This window comes from Netta rufina (assembly GCF_964035555.1).
Source record: "Netta rufina genome assembly, chromosome: 2".
Taxonomy (NCBI): Eukaryota; Metazoa; Chordata; class Aves; order Anseriformes; family Anatidae; genus Netta; species Netta rufina.
In genome coordinates, this window is record NC_140124.1 from 35,347,104 (window position 1) to 35,369,358 (window position 22,255).

The 22,255-nt window shown below is 35.7% G+C and overlaps 1 protein-coding gene across 3 annotated transcripts in view; it reads right to left on the reverse strand.

The window, feature by feature from the left end:
• The window catches only part of SKAP2 (src kinase associated phosphoprotein 2), a 116,303-nt gene that overhangs the window by 22,261 nt on the left and 71,787 nt on the right, over positions 1-22,255 (reverse strand). For 2 of the 3 annotated variants that reach the window (XM_084282510.1, XM_084282512.1), the window contains 4 exons: positions 17,289-17,413; positions 16,317-16,380; positions 15,849-15,950; positions 8,666-8,725 (listed from right to left, as the gene is read on the reverse strand). In XM_084282510.1, coding sequence (XP_084138636.1) covers positions 8,666-8,725; positions 15,849-15,950; positions 16,317-16,380; positions 17,289-17,413 — 351 coding nt within the window. The remainder of the gene's footprint in view (positions 1-8,665; positions 8,726-15,848; positions 15,951-16,316; positions 16,381-17,288; positions 17,414-22,255) is intronic. The other variant, XM_084282511.1, reaches the window with a different exon arrangement.

The following is a 22,255-nucleotide window of genomic DNA, read 5'->3' on the forward strand; positions in this document are numbered from 1 at the left end:
ATGGCAACCAACTCCAAAATTCTTGCAGTGACAATGCAACAAGGAACTCATTATATTTATTAAGTTGTTGGGTTTTTTTAGTTAGTCCCTGAAAGATGTTCAAAATAAATTATTTATTTTGCAGTCTGAAGAAAGAACAGAAAAATAAACAGAGAACCATAGATGATTCTATCATCCACATGATTTTAAAAGAGAACAATGAATACTACACTAGCTGAGTTTTTGACATGAATCAATAGATTTTTCTTCCAATTTCTTTTTCTTAAAAGGAAAAAAAAAATCATACCACTTGCATATAAAATGGATTAGAGCTTGGCTCAAGCACTGCATTCCTACACTGGAATGTGGTATCTCCATAATAAATATGCATAAATTTAGTAGTTTCCTCTACCAACACACTCCTTAACCATCTTCGAATACTAGACACTAATTTAATGACATTATTAAATGTTTTTTTTTACTGTGTTCTGATCTCTGAGACAGACATTGCCATTGCACAGCATTAGTTTATACCTTGGATAATCCCAGCATGTGGGTTAATATATCCTATTCAACACTGTAATAACAGTAAACAAAAACAGCTCAGCTATGCAGCAAAATCTACCAAACCACACAGATGGTTATAAGGTTTTCATTGTGTGGTTTCCATAGCAATCATATTGCAAATCTGGAAGCTTCTTGCAAATAAGCAGCTTGTATTTACATGCCTCTCGGCTGCAGCACAGAACTCTACAACATGTGAAGTTGTTATTCCAATCACATATTGTTATAAAAATCACTGGAAGATGTTTTGATCAGTTAAGATAAAAACCACTGCAATGAAGTAATTGTTCATCAGTTTCATAATGATACAAGCAATCATATGCTTGTAATGTGCATTAATATGTCTTCATGTGAAATCTCACTGTGATGTCAAAAGGTTATAAACACATACACAGGTCTTGTATGACAACCCCCCCCTCCCCCCCCCCCAAAAAAAAAAAAAAAAAAAAACTTGTATTATTAAATAGACCATTTTAAAGATCATAGTGCCCTTACTATTGTACTCAGCAGGGATGAGAGACGCATGCAAACACAAAGGTGTGTACAATGAAGAACTCTGCTGCCACTGAACAGCACACCTCTCTGTATTACTCTGCTTAAGAAAAAGAAACAATGGCTTATTAACACCAAGAGTATTACACCCCCACACACACTGCTTTTTTCCCTACCAAATAATCTCTCTGTACAAATGTAAACAAGAAATTTCAAACATGAATAAATGCTTACTGTGAGTAAGAGTTGAGACCTTTTGTCTCCCAGATTTGTAATTTTATGGATTGACTTAACCCCGTAACAGATGGGTTATTATTCTAATAAGAAACATAAATCAATCCAGCTATGTAATTTTGAAAAACAGTGAGAACTAGCTTCTTACAGACAAGACTATTGACAAGGAACATTTAAGCAATTCCAAACAAGTAACAATAAGGACACAAAATTTAAGTACATAAAATCCTTTTTTTTATAATATGGCCAAACTGACACATTCTGCTAGCATTAGTTGTGAGGGCTAGAGACCATCTGGGGTCAAAGGAATAAGAATTAACACCCTGTTCTGTGCAGGGCCAGCACGCTGCCTCACTTAGCATTCCAGAGGATGATGCTCCCCAGCCTCAGGAGCTGAAGGCATCTGCAGTATTCCCACTGTATGCACACCTGTACATACCCATACACTAGCTGATTTCCTTGAGAATTACTTTGTATTTTTTTCCAATTGCACTTCTTAACTTTAAAAGGTGCTCTTGTATACTCAAGTAGCCACAGTGCAGGACCTTGGGTGCAGCAAGGAGAGGACAACAGACAGCTTTGTTATAATAAATAACAATACATCTTCATCTGACTGTATTAGGGTGCTTGGTTTGGGGATGAAAATGCCTCCAGGAGGGTGACAGAAGTGGGAAACAAGCTGGTTGCTATTTAGAGGAGACTCTAAACCTAAAAATTTCTTGGTGTGAGAGAAGAGATGACATTTCTTACATTAACCCTACTTCTATGGATCAGATAGTTACCAATGGCTCACAGTGAAGCCATATTCCTGCATGACAAGCTTGAGTGAAAACGCTGATTCCCATAGCAGCAAAGATGAAGACAGAAATGGGCTACACAGACACAGGTTAAACACTGGGACTGTAGAGGAGGTGACATGAAAGTGGAAGTGGAAGTTGCATCTGAGGAAATCTTCACCACTGTGCTCAGAAATATCATGGGAAACAGCCAATAAGGAACAGTATTCGAACAGAAAACCAAAAGAGATCTCCACATGCTGAACGATATAAAAATACATTTTAAATAAAAGCATTATGAGTACTGAGATGCTTTAGTTTCAGTTGAGGACAGAACCCACGCCAATTTCCAGCCCTAATTCCTTTCAACACATGTGATCCAAGACTGATTCCAGAACAGATGCAAAAGGTTTCATTCAAATACACTACCAGATAAACTGGACAGGCCTGCAACTGATTCTTTTTGTGCAAGTTTTAATCAGTTCTTTGAAAATGATTGTTATTCAAATTCCAGAGTTGGCAAGGTTGAGTACATGCACCACTCTGTCTGTACTACCAGTAGGCAGTAACAGAACTTTGTCATTACAATTAACGTTGTACTGACCCCATAATGGCCTTGAATAAATACCACTGGCTGTGTAAGGTGAAGATAGATTCATGAATTCATTTGGGATAGAAGAGACCTCTGGAAATTGCTAAGTCCAACACCCTGCCCCAACTCTGAAATCTGAATCAAGTTTCTATGAGACATTTGACTTCTTTTGGTACTCCATAACACTGTCTGAAAATCTAAGCTATTCAGCTGCAGATGAAAGCTGCAGATTCAGCTTTATACGGATCTGTGTATTTTGATGTCTCATGTATGATACAGTTGAAGCTAATGACTTTACATAACAGAACTATTTTGTCCAGATTTTGCTAAGACACCAGATGTAAATTTTACTGACTTCCTTGAGGAATCTGGCTTTTTTTTTCCCTGTTGCACTTCTTGTATCTTAAAAAGGTGCTCTTGTATGCTACTATTACTCACAAAGTAGACTTTGTAATCAACTATCTCCAGATAAATGCTGGAGAAAAAGATGGTGAGAAGGAGAAGAAGTGATACTGGAGTCCCAGAATATCACTTTTAGATTTTCTGCAAACAATTCTCTCTCTTTAAACAACCTTCCTGAGACACCACTCAATGAACCTCAGCATATGTTATGGTTTGTCTTAATCAAAACCAAAAAGCAGATACATTTTCTTCCCGACAAAAGCATTTTGGAGTCATAACATTTGCTACACTAAAGAGTTAAATAAACCAAAAAAATCAAAGTCCCAGTAGGGACAAACACAAAGCACACTTTAGGTTACAATTCCTTAGTCTACTGTAGAAAAATGCTGTTTGAATCATATAACTATTGCCATGAAGAATACTCACAGAGTGCAGTAGTAGAGAGAAATAATCAAATTGGACAATCTGGGGGAGGGACCTCTTTCTAAATACGTGTGAAAAAGACACTGAATTTCTCCTATATTATCTTATACATACCCATTAATATGAAACATACTATGGCAACAGATTATAAAAATATGTTCATAGAAGCAGGAAGATACTATATCATTACTCACTGCCCTACTGGAAAAGAAAAATTCTAGTAGAAAATATTTACTATGATGTTTTAGGGTAAAAAGTGTGAAGATTAAGTAATAAAAAAAAATACATCTCTCTCTTTGGAGGAAAACCAGTTGCTCTCACACAAGAGAAAAAAAAATTGAGCGTTATTGGCAAGGTCATCTACAGTTGCTGCATAATGCAGTGTTAAATCTTATTTTTGTCTCAACACAAGCAGTTGGATCTTCTCACTCTACTGTAATTTTACAAATTTTTCAGGAAATGTGGGAGCATGCTTTGCTTAACTTACCTTCCCTACTTGTTGAGACCTGAATATATGTGATTGCCTTCTCTCTTTCTTATTCTCTTTCCTTTCTTCAGTACCAAGTGCCCCAGTCCCCTTGCTTTCCTGTCTGCGCCCCATTCTGCAGTCACAACCAATTTGTATAAAGATTATATCCTCTTCAGAGCCCATAAATTTTGTTCCTTTGCCAAATGCAAAGGTTGTTGGTTAGTATGAGAGCTGCAGTTTCAAGGGTTTCACAAGGCTCTTCAGGCTTTAAGAGCAAAGTATCACAATGGGAGGAAAAACATGCTCAGTCACCTGAATGACAGAACAGAATATACTCATTAGGACAAGTGAACAATCCACAGAGATACAGGCAATTCCTGGGTTTAATTATGAATATATTAAGATTTCATGAACTCAGCTTCCTGCTTGGAGTGCCTGCTTGAAGCTCCCCTTGCAAATAAGCAACCTTCAGTCATGTTCTGAGTGACAGCTAAATCAACATAGTTGTTCAGATCCTAGCAATAAATAACTTAAAATCTCAACTACAAAAGATAACAAATTCACATTCTCTACATTATCTTTTTCTTCTTAGGCAGATATAGATGCAGAAGAATTAGCAGTTTGCCTGTTTAAGGCTATAGAAGAAGAAACAAAATTAGCTAGGCTGACAGAATTAGGAGGAATAGAAGTACGTAAAATCTCAGCTACACCAATAGCAACCTTGGCAGAAGAGAAGGTAGAAAGAAGCAGAAAAAGCAAGAGCACATACTAGGAAAGGCCATGTAGAATGTCTGATTTTGGAATAGTAAAATTTCTTTGACAAAATGATCTAATTATTATTAATAAAATTCAATACAAATATGCCAAAGTGCAATGTGCACTGCATAGAAATAAGGGATGAGTTTTGCACTGACCTTTTTATTTCCTCATGAAGAAAGACCTGATAATAGTAATTCTTCTCAAGAGAAAAGATAAAGGTCATCACAAGCAAGTTCAATCGTGGATATACACACAATAATTATAATGAAGAATAAAAGAAATTACACAGAGCCACTTCCAGAAAGTCATTCATTTTTTTCCTGTCTTTACGTTCACAGCTACTACGCGTTTACAATTAAATTCATTATTTCAGAAATTTGTTTTCAAAAATCAAGCCTCTTAGAATTGTCTCATCCTATATGCTAAGTGAACTGGTCAGAATATATTAAACTCAGAAAACAAAAACATATTTGATGAACAAACAAGGTTTCATAAGTGACTTCAGAACAGATCCTTTACAAATTCGTTAATTTGGATTTGGCACTTTTTAAAATATTATCTCTACTTTCTGATCAAGAGATTATATAACTTGCATACCTGAGCAGAAGGACCTTTGAAGGTAAGGTTTCACAATAGCTTCCAACAAAAGCAGTTTTGGCTCCACTTCTAAAAAAAAAAATGTTCCTAGAGCCTCAAATTTGGCCCACAAAATCCAGGCAATAGGCATCTTACCTAAATCCATACTTAAACATTAAAAGATAGTATAAAGTATTTTAAGATACTGCTTTTAGTAGGCCTCAACACCATAAAGGAAAGCTTCTGGGGCTTAATGTTTCTACAGGCTCATCTGGTTATTTGGCTAATTAACAACAACAACAACAAAAAAGAACACTCCCTCCTCTATCCTCCTCTCTCCCCCAAAAAAGTAGTTGCAACTACTGGACAGGATGTAAATTCATACCTCAAAGGAACAAAACAAGTAATGTTGTTGAAGTTGATTCCATGGTCGTCTTGTAGGTTCACAGGAATGTGCACTAGCGACTGCTTGCCTAAATATGTGTGCATGCACACAAGACTGTTCGTATGTATATATAAACACTATAAAGATTTATGTGAATTCACTGTAACTAAATTAATTTTGTTTGTCCTCTTAACCTGTAATGGCTCTTAGTTATATAAATAGTTTAAGCGTTCAACATGACATTTTATAAACCTTATCAATAAGATGTTTTGCTAAAGTAAATGTGGTGGCTATTAAAATCTACATAGAAAATATAAATAGTTCTCTACGTAAATACATCTAGCAATCAAATATTCAACTAGCTAATCTATACTGTATAACTCTGTACTGCGGTGTTATTTGACAAGCATGTACAGGAGTTATATTTCTCAGGCTTAAATTTATATGATATAGAGAAAAAAGTCTTTAATGTCAAGTAAAGTTTCCTGTACTCGTTGATCTGCAGCAAGATTTAAATCTAAAAGCCATTTCTGAAAACTACATATCCCTAATAGTGACAAATGTGACTTGACATAATATTTACATACATAGAATCATAACGAAAGCATCTTGTTTAAACCACATAATATCCTTTAATAATCCTAAGGGTTGAAGTATTCAAATTTATAGTCTGATTCCAGAAATGATTTTACTGAAAAAAAGGACAGAAGACAAGGCATTTCAGCATACTTCGCTGTAGTGAAAGGAAACACAATACAGTTGTTGGCATGTTTCCACAAGAGAAGTCTGGCTCCCAGATGCTTCTCTTGTGACTCCTTTAAAAATGTTCTACCAAGACATTTTTGCATTCTCTGTGTTGATCATTAACGGCACGTTGACAAAAAATAAAAAATCAGCAGCTTTCACCCTTTTGGTGCTTTCATGAAAAGTAACAAACACACACCACTGACTCTTTTCACACTGTTCATGGCTCATGCTACCAAATTCAATTACACCAACTACACTAAATTTTTCTCCAGCTTAAATGATGAAATAAAGCTGCTATATGGTAAAACATGCTTGCTATGATTCACTAGTAAACAAAAATCAGGTTAAATCAGAAGTAAGCAGAAAACTGTAACTGCAACACAGACTGTTTAGACTAACAATATCTGGGGGCAATATTTCCACATTAATTTCTACCAGTGTTAATAAATACTCACCCATTCCCCTGTTCTCATACACTAGGCCTGGAGTGGGATCACCAGCTTTGGATGTCTGATCTTACTAGCCCTACACGCACCTCCAAGAGATGAGGGAGAATGGCAGGGATCTGGAAATAGTTCATAAGCAGGAGGTAGTGCTCCCTAGGCAGCTCACCATTTTACTGTGGTATTGGCATGCAGATGGTTCTCATGAAAATCTGGAGTCTCCAGAGTCCGAGATTAGTTGAATTCTCTTGCAGACAGTACTTTAGACTCTTCAGGCCTCATGCCAGAGATATGACTCCCAGTTGCAGTGTATGAGGAATCATTTGCTAGGTCTGAGCTAGGTGATTTAACCTGGAAACTGGGTCTTATGGTCCTTACGGAAATGACAACAAAATTGTATCTGCCTTTGTTTATTGAATTATCTGAAGTCACTGCTCAATATTTAGTAACGGAGACACCTCACTTCTTCAGCAAAAATCTGAGACAGGCATGATTCACTTAAAGTATTTTCTGACAATGGAAGAAGAAAGAAGCTCTTTCTGTGCTCTAGAGGCTTTTCTGTAGACAATGGTTTTGCTTTGAATATAAGAAGAAAAAACAACAACAACCAAAACAAAACCTCCCCTGTGCTAACTGTATTCTGAACAGGAATATTTTCGTCCTACCTTGCTCCAAATTTCACTGACTAGCAACAATCTGTCCACAGTCTCTTCTGACTTCCTAAGAGGATGTTCTTTCCTTCACTGCTGAAGATCACCTGTGTATCTGCCCCTGCACATCCTTGGCGCATCCCTGTGCCTACTCTAGGCACAGACTACTGCTGCATCTCTGGTCCACCCCACTGACCACTTTTCTTTCCTAGGAGCAACCAACCTGCTTCTTTCAAAGACATGGGACCAGCCCAGGGAGCAGAAGCCAAGACGGACAGGAATCCTTTTCCTACAATGCCTTCCTTGTGTACGTGCAAACTAAACATGACATCTGTTACAAATGCAGTACCACTGTAACACACAAGCAAAACAGGTACACATGCATACAGCCAGCAAGAATCACAAAGATCTGGTTAATTTGTAGTGCTTTGTCTAATTTCTCCATTTTAAGGTGAGTAGGAAGTAAAGTAGGTAACAGATAGAGTACACTTAGACACCAAAAAAAAAAAAAAATAGAGGTATTTATTCTGATGCCTTTCCAAAGGCTTAAAAATTCAAACAAGAGGATTGTATCTACAGTAACAGAATGAATAAATCAGTCTTTAAAGCCCACCTTGCTGGGTCTTATTTGAGAATCCAGTTGTATAAGTTATGGTTCTTTAATAGCTACCTTGTGGAAACCAGAAGAGTTGAGAAGCAATAGCCTGAGGCACCATATAACCTCTGGTTGCTCTTGTTTCTCAAAAGACTCTGCCTAATGGTTTTAATAGCCTGATATGCAGTCATTCATCACAAATTCAAAAAGTAAAGGTTCCTTGATCTATCTATATAGCATTTATCACAGTTATACCCATGTAATAGAGCAAGCCCAAATTTTCTATTTTCATAAATATACATAATACAATTGACATTTTACTTTGAACTTGCTAAACTACAGCAATTCCTCAAATTTATGGTTAATAAACTATCTCACATACAAAGACATTTCTTCTAAAGGCTTTGCATTAGAATTATTTCACTGCTGCTTAATTAGATAAAACCAGTGCCACCAAAGAACTTCAGGTCCATAATCCATTGAAGACATGCATGCATAAACAAAGCTTTGCTCACAATTAACACAAAGCCAACTCTCAGAAGCACAGTCCGCATCAAAAATGCTATGATAGAAGATTACTTTGTGTGATTTTGTCTTTCCAGGATGACAAGCTTTTCTGAGGCAGAATTCTATCTTTTTCTAAAAAAAAAAAAAACTTCTGTCACATACTGTTCACATCAGATTGGTTTTCGAGATCAATAGTGTCAAAAGTTGTTTAGCGCTGGTGCATAGAAAATAGTATAAAAATGATTGATCAGTACATGCAATAAAATAATCTTATTTCAATAAGTAAATTCCTTTCAATGAGATGTGTGCTAATTAGTTTTTGAAAGACTTCTTTAAATATAAAATTGCATGATTAAAAATACTTCCTTCTTAGATATTCTTACGTCAGGCCTTCTAACTTTTAGAAAACCAGCTTCAAAACGTCAACAGACAACACATATTTAACAAGCATTCCCAGTTTATTTTAGTTTGGGGAAATTTTTTTTTTTTGTCTGATTTAGTACTTCTGATTTGTTTTGTTTTATACTCTGAAATACAGAAATAAAATTCAGCCTTTGATAACCCGAGACTTTGATACACCCAGCCTTTGCAACATGAATTCCTTAACTTATTATTATAGTTGATCACAACTCAGGAAGGATATTACTGTTTTTACTGCTTGTAAACTCGGAAACCTGTCTTGCATGCATGTCAACAAGAGGAGAATAAATACCTAAACTTAATAGCACATATTTGCCATTTAGTGTATGTAGATAATGCTTTCAACTACTTTGGATTTCATATCTGACCATGGTTCTTTCTACCACTACAAAACAGGAATATAGAAGATGCAATCTGAAATTCTGAAAACGTAGGCTTAGAACAAGCAATGTGTCTGAGTTAAAAGGGAAGAGAAAACAAATATAGAAGTCAAGGCATCAGAGAACACTGACCAAACAAATACTGAAAAGCAAAATCACCAAACGAGATGTGCAGAATTTTGGACTAATAAAAGATACCATAATTTTTCACTGTAAATGTGTCATTCCAAATAGCAGTGGACAACGACAGTCACACTAGACACATGTCCAATGTAAATATAAACAAAGTTAAAAACAGAACTCAAATTAGACTAAGTTTTTGTACTCAATTATTATTCCGTTTTTAGTGTCTTCCTCACATTTGTATGTTTAGAAATATGTCTACTGTCTCATGCACATGTACCATTGCACAGCAGTCTTTCTGACATCTATGGGACACCTGTTATCTACAAACCATCACTTAATATTCACTTTACAAGAAACGCAGAATAGTCTGTGAACCTTATTTTTGCCACTTCCCACTCAAGGGACATCTTATTCTTTTCAGCTACACTAGATTTTCTTACCTCCTCTTCCATCACTGACACCTAACATCAATAGAAAGAAAAGGTTCCATCTTTAGATGTAGGATTACATTAATTGAAGATAAACCCAAATTCTTGTGGCAAACAAAAGCTGAGATCCAGGTATCAGGTTCCTAACCACCTTCTGAATATGAAATCTTCAAATAGCAAAAAGTTGCCTGGATTCATAACTCATGTCTCACAAGCATTTAGTGCCAGCTGGAAGACACTTTATGGTACACGTAAATCCCGCAAGAGTGTTGCCTCAAATCCCAGAGCAACAGAGAATTCAGACACGGCTCCAGTCCATCATAGCAGTTGGGATTCAGCAATATACGGTTTCAATAGGTTGTTTTTCAGTGATTTTCCACATCTGACATAAAATCAAAGACACTGAGTAGACCCAAAATACCAGTGATCATGACAACAAAACCACACATCTCAGATGGAAAACAAAATCTTTACTATTCTCTGACACCAACGTGTAGTTTACATCTGCTTTTTACTATTATTTTTTACTATTATTTTCTTTTAATTTACAGCAAAGTGAGTAAGCCTTGTAGCAGTCCTTACTCTGATATTATACCTATCAGTAAGATATTACAGGCAAAAATATCCCATATGTATAAATAATTAAACAGTTAAGAAATTAATACTTTTCCCTTAACAACACTGGGATCCGGCCTTTGAAAAAAAATGGTTTGAAGAATGACCTGTACTTACTGCTTTAAAAGAAGGGGGAAAAAAAGGCCCTTGCAGTTCTCAAACATGAAAGATGTTTTGATGGAAATTACTCAAAAACACTTTCAGTAATTATTTTGGAAATTCATCTTTAATACTGTTCTTAAGAATTCTGATCTTACACCTGGTCTTTCCAGCTTCAAATATTCCAGAGCCTACATGTACTTTATACTTAGAAATCACTTCATTTACAAATAAAATGCAGTTAGAATTCCATCTGTGGAGAAAAAAAAATATCAATAGCATATCAGTGCTATGTACAACTTCTGTTGGTAAAAAGTAAAGAACTCCATAAATAGTTGAGGCAAACAAAAGATGCTGGGAGGAATTTAGACAATATACCAGCATATATAATATACTAACTTAACAGCAATCCTTGCAAGTAACATCTCAGACTCCTCAATTACTTGTGTCTCTGCTGACTCAGACCTACTGCTCTGATTCACACTGGTCCATTAACAGTTTCTTTATTTTAGCCTGCTGGGTGTAGGAACTAATTGTACACCTGTAACCCACTGCCAGACACCAAATGCAGCATTAGTCCTATGGGCCTTGACCGTGGTATATTGAAAATTCTAAAAGTAAGCAAAGGTCTTCTGAAAAGGAATTTTCTTTAACACATCACTGTGAAATCTCACTTCTAGCACCAAAGTCAATACATCTGACACTGCATTTTAAGAACACAAATATTTGCAATGAGTCGGTGTTCCTGAGTGACAGGCCAAGCTTATACTCAAACTCCACTAAATAATCATGACTTCCTCCTTCCCAAGAGGTAAATCAGAGATCACGAACTTACCTTTTTCCCCTCTATGCTCAAGAAAAGGTTACAACATCATAAAAAACAATTTCCTTCCTCAAAGCTCAAACGACCCAGTAACAAGAGAGATGAGGATGGTATTAAGTTATGCTGCTAAACTGCAGAGGTTAACTGGCTGCTTAAAGAGGCAATCATGAGTCAGAGTCAGGCTGATCATTCCCTATTTTCATAGACAATGCTGGAAAAAAGTTCTGAACAATATCAATATAATTTTAAAAGTATACTAAAGGACTTTGTTTAAAATAAGTATACACGTTAAAAGAAAGGTGTTACCTTCTATACCATACTTTGTGTTGCATAAAACTTAAGACATTTCTTACCTTTCCCTGAGCTTTCCCCTGGTTACAGTTTCCCTAGCTAAATTTCTAACTACACTGCAAAACAGAATTATTGGCCACATACTACAGCTTGACCAAACTGTTTGGCAGAGAATTGATAGTGGGTATCGGAGGACAAAGGCAAGCTTTTCGTTCTCATGAACCTTGTCACAGTCAGAGACTAAATCGATCCCAAAATTTAATTTACAGCAAACTGGGAAGTGATGCAGGTTGTATCGAGCGGATTAGTTCTCAACAGCAGTTCTCCTAGCTAGAGATCACTACAGTACTGAATTTCACTGTCCTTACTTCTGTCTCACCCAGAAGTTCTCTATTTTATGGACAGGCTAAAAAAAAAAAATGACACAAAGCCAAGAATGCCAGATTTATGTCACACCACAGCACTTGGGGATTTCTAACCTTACCTGTTCTGTAAGGGCAGCTTTTCATCTTTATGCACTGAGAAGCACCAAAGAAACATTCAAATCTTATCTTTAGAAACATTTTAATGGAAACTATACTGTACACAATGGAATCTACTACTACAGTGCAAACTTGTGAGCAGAAAGAGAGCAAAGAAAGACAAGATTGAAAATTAATATAAAGACGTTAACTTCAATTAAGACCTCTTCTCTCCTATTGTGCAAGACTGCTGTAGATGGTACACAGAGCTGATATTGCAGGAAAGATCGTGGTGGCATGCAATGGTTGGCTTTGCAAACTCAGGTTTGTGGTCCATGCACACGAGACCAAGGAAGATAGTAGAGAAGGCCCTTAAAAATTATGTCACTAAGACCCCAGGTTAATAAATTGTCTTCATGAATTGTAACAGATGACATCTTTAATGCTGACAAGTATCTCCCATTCTAACGAGAATAATTCTTTTTTTTTTTTTTTTGAAGAGCACTAGGCTAAAGACTCAATGCATCCAATTAGCTCTACACACATACACAAAATTATTTAATAGTACAGTTCTAGAATTTATGTTACAGAAAAGGAACCACCTGTGCTTATAATATCCAGCTGTAGACTGTAGTACAAAATTTCCATGTCAAAATTATATAAAATGTACTAAATTAGAAAATAAATAGCTAATTAAGCAAAAAAATGGGTCTCCATTACAGTATTTTTATTTCTGCTCGACCACATTTTCAACCTGCATTTTCATTAAAAACAAAAAGACAAAAGCATGGCTTGCTGGAGAAAACTTTTTTTTTCCCCACCCCCAACAAATCTTGCAAGGGAGGTTTACAAGTTGGAAAAGCTTTAGCTGTTCTGATGTTTTTCACTCCACCTAAATAAACACAGTAAAACACTCTAATTCTGAGAAACAAATGATGCTTCTATGGTAAAAATGTATTTGTATGTGCCATTAAAGAAGAAAGTGACTTACGAGATCAAAAGAGTAATTTCTGTCTTTGTAACCCCTCCAACTGTCAACTTACTCCTCCTGCCAGCAGACAGTACAAATTGAATTCCATTGAAATCTAAGCTTTTAATAGGTTAATAGACTATTACTATTCTGGATACTGGTTTGAAGCTAGTCAGCACCTGTCTGGAAAATTAATTTTTCTACACTGTCTCCTGCCACAAGAGGAAAAACAAGAAACAAAGCAAAGTGATAGCTAGTGAATACAGCATCAGCCAATCCTGCTTACTGCTACAGTTCTCCATAATTCCCCGTTTTTCTAAACAGTGAAAAAAATATTCATATCTTCTTTATAACCCAAACACTCTTTACTCTAATACTAAAACCAGTATTACAAAAAGGAATGCTTCATGAACTATTTTAATTTGCTTCTGAAATGCTGACAAACACACACACACACACACACACACAAAAGACTACTGGAATACCTCAGAAATGCAAAAGATTACTTGAGAAATGGCAAATTATACACAAATAAATAACAACAAGGTACAATACGCTGTGAAATACAACAATACCTGAAATATATAATTGTAAAGCTAGTTGATCTGTGAAAAGCTAGTGGATCTAACGTTAAGATGTTTCAAGGATAAAAAAACGAAGATAAATTTCTTCTCCCTTCTCACAAGGATCTAGAATTTATCTTCTACACTCCAGAGCTTATCATAGCTTTTGGGCTCTACAAGGAATTTTTCTTTTCTGTTCTCTTAAGGAGAGTTCAGAATTCCTTGTTTGCTCTAAATTAGTAAGGTAACAGCAGGAATAACGGAGCTCCACCCTTTGACTATTAAAAGAAGAAAGAACACATTTGTTTACCTGAGAAAATAGAAAGGACAGCCAACAGGAATTAAAAGCATACAATCAATCAGTCCTAATGAAGCCAAGCGAGACCAAAGTGGAACTCTTTTACTCTTTTCTTAGGTACAAAATAAGGAAAGGAAATCCCTACTTCACAACGTGAAAATGAAGCACCACTTCAAGATCATGGAGAAAGACTTATTTAACTGAAAAATGAAACTAGATTTCTTGAACAACAGAAGGGCTATCCTTTCTTTGTGACAGCTGTTTTGTTACATTTCAGATTTATTAGCCACATTAGGAGACAACAGTTCCTGGAAAACTGATATAAAAATGGGATATAAGTGAAAACACTCTAAATTCTTGCTGAATCATATCAAGCCAGCAATTCTCCAAAACCAGAACTCAGAGCAAAGAAGGCAAAGAATATATTAATTCTTGTTTCTCTGCCAATATTTTATGCATTACTGCTATAGATCTACTTCCTGTTTGAGATTCAAATGAACGGGTAAGGTAAGTGAAGCTCAGGTAAGAGAAATTTAACCTAGGACACACATAGATCTTCATTAACGAACATATAATCAAACATAAAGCATCATCTTCTCTAAGAGCCCGAGCATCCAAAGAGCACTGCAGCAAGGTTTGGTTGCATTCTTCCAGCTATAAGACTAAACCCTTAACACAGATTTTATATCCACTGCAGAAGAGTTTTTCAGCATGCATGACACAACTGTGCCCCATGTCAGCAGAACATGCACTTGTGTATTGAAGTAGTCTAGATAAAATTCAAAGAAATTGAAAAAAAAAAAAAATAAGGAACAGCTCTCCCACAATTTTCCAATTGTATGATGTGGGGTGTGTTTTGATTTTTCATCAGTCACTCGTACTCTCTTCTCCCTTGGTTCACTGAAACAACACTAAAATGAAAACCAAGGCATACTTTTTTTTTTCCCCCCTTCGGTGGACTCAATATTCAACCTAGCAGATAAATAAAGTTAGTTGGCATCACATGACATGACTGATTTTTCCTCTCAAGTTATTGCTTGATAATTGCACTGCCTAACACAGTAAGGGATGCAGAACATTATTTCATACGAAGTGATTATTGTCATATCACTTTAAGATATAATTTCTTTAAAATGGTATCTAAAAAATTAATTGATTTTTACATGGTTTCTTAAAATATAAACAAGACCAAACATCTTCATCCTATCACCTGAATATCTATAATCAATTCTAAAAGCTGTTCACATTAAGTTTGTATATAACCATAATCATACTGGAAGATATGAAATAAAATGTCAATACTCATATGTTTTCTTTATTTACAGATCATCTCCAGAGCCCATTCAAACCAACACATTACTTTCTTGCAGGATTATATGATCATGTATCAGGCAGCAGCTAGAGTGATAGAGAACTTTTGCTCAATACAAATGCCAACATGAATAAAAAAAAATATGGGCAAGTTAGTGGAAAAAGCTGTAAGGCAAGTCAATTTTTAATTAAAAAAAATTACATACTAGAGGATGTTAATGAGCCAAAAGTCCCCTGAGACCACTTTTACATCTTCTGCACTATTTTGATGCCCCTGCTAAAGAAAACTGAACTGTTCTCACTCAGATCTGGTTAAAGACACATTCAATGTCACAGTAAAATTTAAAATCTGAAAATATCTTACCCATCAGGTTACTTTGCCCACTTACTTTTAGCCACTCAGAGTTACCAAATTAGCAGTAGAGAAGACAAAATTGTCACAGGTCATAAGTAAAAAATCTGAAGAGTACCTGGAAGTTCTTCATAAATGCTATCATCTATTGGTTCACTGCTCGCTTGTCCAACATCATCATATTCCTCTTCCTCCTCCGGAATAGTATTTGATTCCATATCTATATAAAAGCAGTTTAAAAGGTTAACATTTCCTAGAAAAGAAAGCTTATGCAGAATTTATGCAAAATGAAAACACAACATGTTTTCTACAAGCTGGTGCTTATAGTTTACTTTGTATATTTTGTTATAGCATTCATAAGGGAGAGCTTTCCGGCTAAATGTTATTCTTGGAAAAAAACAAGAATCTTGCACAAGAAGAAAAGTTACGTAAAAGCGAAAATGTGACTGAAATCCAGGACTCACTATTCAAAACTACGACAAGTACGAACACTAGATATACAAACATAACAGATCAGTTAATGGACAGAACTACCGTCACCAGGCAGGACTAATAATAAAGGCTATAGTTCTTCAGGCTGGCTTACCTTGTATTACAAATTTCACTTGCTGTACCCATTCCTCTGCTTCTTTGGGAGTGGCAGCTGCAAACTATTAAACATTTATTAATAACTAGTAGTAGCAACGACAAACATATAACCACAGTTTCATTAGCAATAGAAAAGGGTCTGTAGCATTCTTGTCACTTCCTCAAGAAACCATTAGTAATTCTTTTCATGTCTTCTCGTACTTTTCTTGCAAGGATGCTTCTTATAATGTACAGCTAATTTTGACAAATTTACGTAATTGAAGGAGAGGATGATGGATTTGAAACTCTGATCAGCAGCTGGCAGCTGTGCAGAAAAAAGCTGCTTCTCTTCATCAATGTCAAAGCCAGAACTGATGAACAAAATTTGCCCTTGACAATTAGAAGACACCCATGAATTTCTTTAGACTGCTGGGTACAGTTTTCTTAAAAATGTTCTTGTCAGACTCCAACACACTACCTGACAGCTTAATTAACTGGCTTTCAACTGCAATCTCAGATATTTAAAACTTATTAAACTTACATTCTATATTGATGTCGAGCTGATAGATCTCTGAATTGCACAGCTGATATGTGCCTTTACGTAGATATTCCTGGCAAAGCCATGACCAATACAATATGTATTTAACACTGATATATATTTTGTTTAACTTTTTTTCCACTACTTAATTCATCCAAGAAATCATGCAGACATACCATATAATAGGTATTAAAATAATTACATCGAAATGACCAATAGATAAAGATGATAGATTTCCCTGTTCTTGTCCAAAAAGATAACATTTGAACATATACATATATTTTTTAAATTAGATTTTTTTTTCCTTATATATGAATATACAGTGTAACCAAGAAAGGATTTCGTTTTTTCATTAAGATGTCAGTGAAAGTTGTTTTACTAAAATGTTAATTCAGTAACTGGAATTGTAACGGCTTTATCAATTTAATTTCAAGTCGACATAAGAAGTCCAACCTGATAAATGCGCTTATCAGGAGCAGAGATTTCAAAACAGCAATCTTTCTTTGCATCCTTCCGAAGGTTATTATTCATTCTGATGGTGTAGCCCTCTAAGGCAAATTCACCTTTCTGTTGTTTGTCTGTTGGAGATAAAAAACAAAGTTAGAGCTTCATTTACAACAGTGAATGTAAGTGGCTCAGCAGGTTATCGTTTATTCAGATTTGGTTTTCTATTTCATGAATTTTACAAAGAACAGGGAGGTTTTTAGCAAAATGATTAGGTGATGCTTCTGAAGATAAAGTTTTACTTAAATGGAAGACGAACACAAAAGTATATTTTTCTGTAGGATGCCTAAGGAATTCCACAGAGAGATGTCTGCAGATGGTGGTCTTATTTAGTAAGAAGTGCATGTTATAACACTTGCATCTAGGGAAACCCAAGAACTGGAACTTGCAAGGCAAGCTTCCTATAAATCAGTGTCTCTTTCAGGTTCAGTAAACCAATGGGAAAACCTGTCTAGCTCAGAACTTGCTGAGCTCCCTCCTAAACTAACCACTTTACTTAAAAAATAAACTTCAAGCTCCTTTTGAAGCAATTGGAAAAGCTTTTCTTCATATTCACCCACTCACTCCCAGATGTGCTTCCTTTCCACATGGTACAAGTACAGAATGAATTTTGTTATACATTCAGGCGTGTGTTCCCAAAGCATTCTTCTCAACACAGCAAAAGTTTAATTAGCTAATAAAAGTACTGAGCCCTACCACAGTTTATTATGTAGAGCCATGTGGTTGTTTTAAAGACGGTTCTACTTTTCAGTTTAAGGGTTCTGGTTTATAAAAGTATCGCTTAGAACAAGCCTGTGTTAAATATGCTGCACGTTGGGCAAGTGCCACCTGTGCGCTCCTTCTGAGGTCTTTGGACCAAGGCCTACATCTGATTTTATGTGCTCTGGCATGTTTGGGGGATATTAAAAAGAAAACAAAAAGGTGAAAGTAATTAATTTCTGCAAGTTCTGTGGATCACAGTGCAGCACTCAAGTGAAGATAGGCACTAGTCACATTTTGCTTGGGCCTCCCAGAAAAAAAGTGTAGATGAAAATAAAATAAAACAAAATTTTTTTTTTGTTCTTTTTTTTTTTCCCCCTACAGAAGGGGAACACATTAACAACAAGCATCAGCAACAACAGCACTCCAAGCATTGCTGAACAGAACTTAGGCACAAGTCAAGCATCCACTGCCTGTATTCGTCAACAAAATGAGAAAGCCTCTACAGTAGATAAAATAGGAAAAACTACATTTTCAACATTATTTTGTTTCCTTTCTGGAAATTGAATAGAAAATTAATTTTTTCCATTCTGAAAGAGCAAAAAGTGGCTAACACAGCAGCATGAACATCAGTGGACGTAAGGGCAGTCCCTATACAAACACTCTCACTAGCAATCTTAGTCTGTGCTTCTACCTTTTTATAAATTCTCACCCATGGCAAGCAAATGGCAAATTAAAAAAATTACTTGAACAAACCCTAAGCACTGTTCTATTACCTCTTTCTAGTCCCTTCTGTAACAGTACCTTTAATTATGTCTTCATTAAGTGCAAAGATTCAGTATTAATATTTTATGTTTGCTCAAACCTCCACCTCTGTATCAAACAGGACGCAAATGTAAAATTCATGGAATCACACCAAGGCAGATATTAGAAATAAAAACTTGCAATAGGTTAACTAGGTCCCCTTTTAATGAAATTCATTTCAGCCTAGAAATTTCATTGTTCCTTCACTTGTGACCTCAGGGAGAAGATGAAGTGGAACACATTAATTTCTCCCTCTTCCATGCTGGAGGTTTATCAAAACCCCAAGAAGACAGGAGCACACAGACAGAATGAACAAATACCAGGTTTGAAGAGTAAAAATATTTTGTTAAGAAAAAAAGGAGGCAAGTATTCAAATTCAGACTCTTGGAGTATTTCTGAAAATACTTCTCTGTGACATGAACAATCCCTTTTATGTTAACACGGTTTTACAGAGTTAATCAGAGATTATCTCTGTACCAGTACTAATTCTTTCAAAGAGCATTATAACAGAAAGATATTGGACTTTGTACTAAAAGGGTAACACAGTATATGGTATCCATATTGTATTTGATTGTTTTATTGTTTATACCATCTTTGTCTTAACTCTCAGAACACTGTGTTTGTGTGCTAATGAAAATTAGTTGCATATACCAATAAAAAATGTATATCCTTTGCTATCAAATTCTTTCACTGAACTTTATGGCAGCAGACTAGCCATAGCATTGCTACTTTTGCTTCTAATTATCTGTGCAGTGAAGTACCCCCGATTAAAGCCCAGCGTAGCACAGTGTACACTCTTTAGAATGTTAACTACGAGGAAATTTTAAGACAACCTGACACTTCACAACTCTAACCCAGAACCCACTGAAGTTGAGAGAAAGACTAAGCATGGATTCACACTCTCTGTAGCAGCAAACAACAGAGCTAGTATGTCCTGAGAAATTGCTTCACAGATACCAAGTGGCAGGACAGAGGACAATTAACAGTTCGGCTGCATCCACTGGTGGTGATAGGCAATGGAGGCTCACAAATCTCTGTTGCTCTTACAGAATACACCTCTCTAGGAAGGACTGGAGACCAACCCTGGTACCTGATCACTGTGAAGCAGACTGTGACACAAAGCAGCTGTTTGGCCAGGCACTGTAGTCAGGTGTAGGCTCGAAGGCTGGGCCATCTTGTGACAATCACACTCAGTGATCACCTCAACTTCATTTATAAGCAAATGCTTGCAGCTAAGCAGGTGTGACTTCTGAACTTCCCCATTCAGAATTATACATCAGAAATACTTTCTGGAGACTGTGCTTCAGAGAGAATTAAAAAGGTTTTGATGTTTAAGAAGTTTAGACCTAAGGATTTTACTTGGAGACCAAAAATTAGATATAGATGTTTTTAATGGCAGGAGCCTTAGATGTCCACAGCCTCAGGAAGCCCATTTACATCACAGACATTTCATTTTCATTTTGAAATCCCAAATTAGAACCAGAGTTTTTTCCTAGGCAGGAATATACCAGCATATTAGGAAGGGATGAGGGAGGGACAAATAAAACACACTTCTCTGAAAAAGGGTAGCAGTCTTATTACCTCCTATTTTCTCAATATAGGGCTTTGCAATTCAACAACAGGAAACTCTTAAGTTGTCACAGTACAACACAGAACAGAATTGCAAAAGTATAACACTATCAGTTTAAAAAAAGAAAAGAAAAGAAAAGAAAAGAAAAGAAAAGAAAAGAAAAGAAAAGAAAAGAAAAGAAAAGAAAAGAAAAGAAAAGAAAAGAAAAGAAAAGAAAAGAAAAGAAAAGAAAAGAAAAGAAAAGAAAAGAAAAGAAAAGAAAAGAAAAAGAAATCATCATCAAGCAGAAGTTGTTCCAGAATTAGGTCAAATTTCATTTCAGAATAAGATGTTCTTTACTCTCCTCTTTTCCTCTTCTTCCCTTCTCCTCATATCAGGTATGCATCAGGAAAAAAAAAATCTGGGTTTATTCAGATCATTTTGCATCAGCAATTTAGATTGGTAAAGAAACTGTACAACAAAGTGGCAGTCAGACAACTAAGTACTGAAAAAAAGTCAAACCTAGGATATAAATTTTTTTTAGAGATGAATAAATTTAGGGCACATTTAGGTTTTAAAACAGACAATACAGATCTGAATGAAATTTGAGATCACTTTAAACATTTTTAACATTTTTCTTACACATGAGCTGCATGCATACTAAAAATAGTGACACGTTGTTAACAACGGAAACAGGGCCAATATTATATTAGGAAAAGGGAGTCTCAAGGGAAGCAGAGAAAAAGGGTTGTGAAGTAGCCTTGCGTAACTGAGTCCATGGGAACTTTTAAAACAAAGGAGAGTAAACCTTCAGCTGGGTCTTGAAATGATTGGGTTGTAAATTTGAGGCCTAAGGCGATGTGACCATATTATTAGCACATGTAAAAAGAATTAGTGCACTCTGTAGAACAGAGAGGACTTAGAGAGTGGAAAGGAAAGAAGTTACAGAGAAAGGCATAAGGAACAAAGGCAAACAGAAGGATTTCAGAAAAGTGATAAAGTATTTATAGATACTATTAGAATCTATAATTTAGCTCTCTTCATCTTGAAATTAGGAGTCTGTAAGATCTTACAGTTTACATGGCTTCATGCTAAATGTAGTTTCACATACTTTACCACGTTTTCTAAAAATAGTATATGTCAGTATCTCCAAAATGGTCATTCCTTTTCCAGCTTTTGGAATAGCCCTTTCCAAACATATGCATAGCAAACATTTTCTTTTAGACTGCAAATCTGAACTGCAATAGTCTTTTTTTTTTTTCCTCTTTTGAGAAATCTAGATGATAAAATGAAAAAATGGAGGCAAAGATTGAAACACTCTAGTACACCAGTTTGTTTATGTTCAATCCCAGACATAAATCTTGGATTGTAAAGTTGTCCCAGTGGACTAACTGAGCCTACAGAGCAATGCAGGACTTATGAACCACCAAGATGACAGGAAATCTTGAAGTAATGGACATCAACTTAACAGTTACACTAACTACTGATTAGGGGAAGATTAAAAAAAAAAAGGGAAGAAGCAGCACCTTCTTTTATTCACAAAGATATATTGCTCAACAAGACAACCAGCACTAGTTTACTGTATTTTGCTAAGGATCTCTTTTCTTTTCCTTTTTTTTTTTTTTTTTTATTGGAGAAGCCTATTTTTTTTCATAGCATCTTGCAATTGGACATTCTGCTTAGTATCCCCTGAATCAAGATCTTATATAAACCTGTACCTTCCTGAAACTTAGAGTTACCTGTTTGCACATCTGAACTTCCTTTGAAAATTAACAACTATTGCAGACATATAGCCACAGGCACAATGAAACTTCAGGAGTTAAAAAAGGCAATAATGTGGGGGAAAGAAGAATTAATTAGGGTA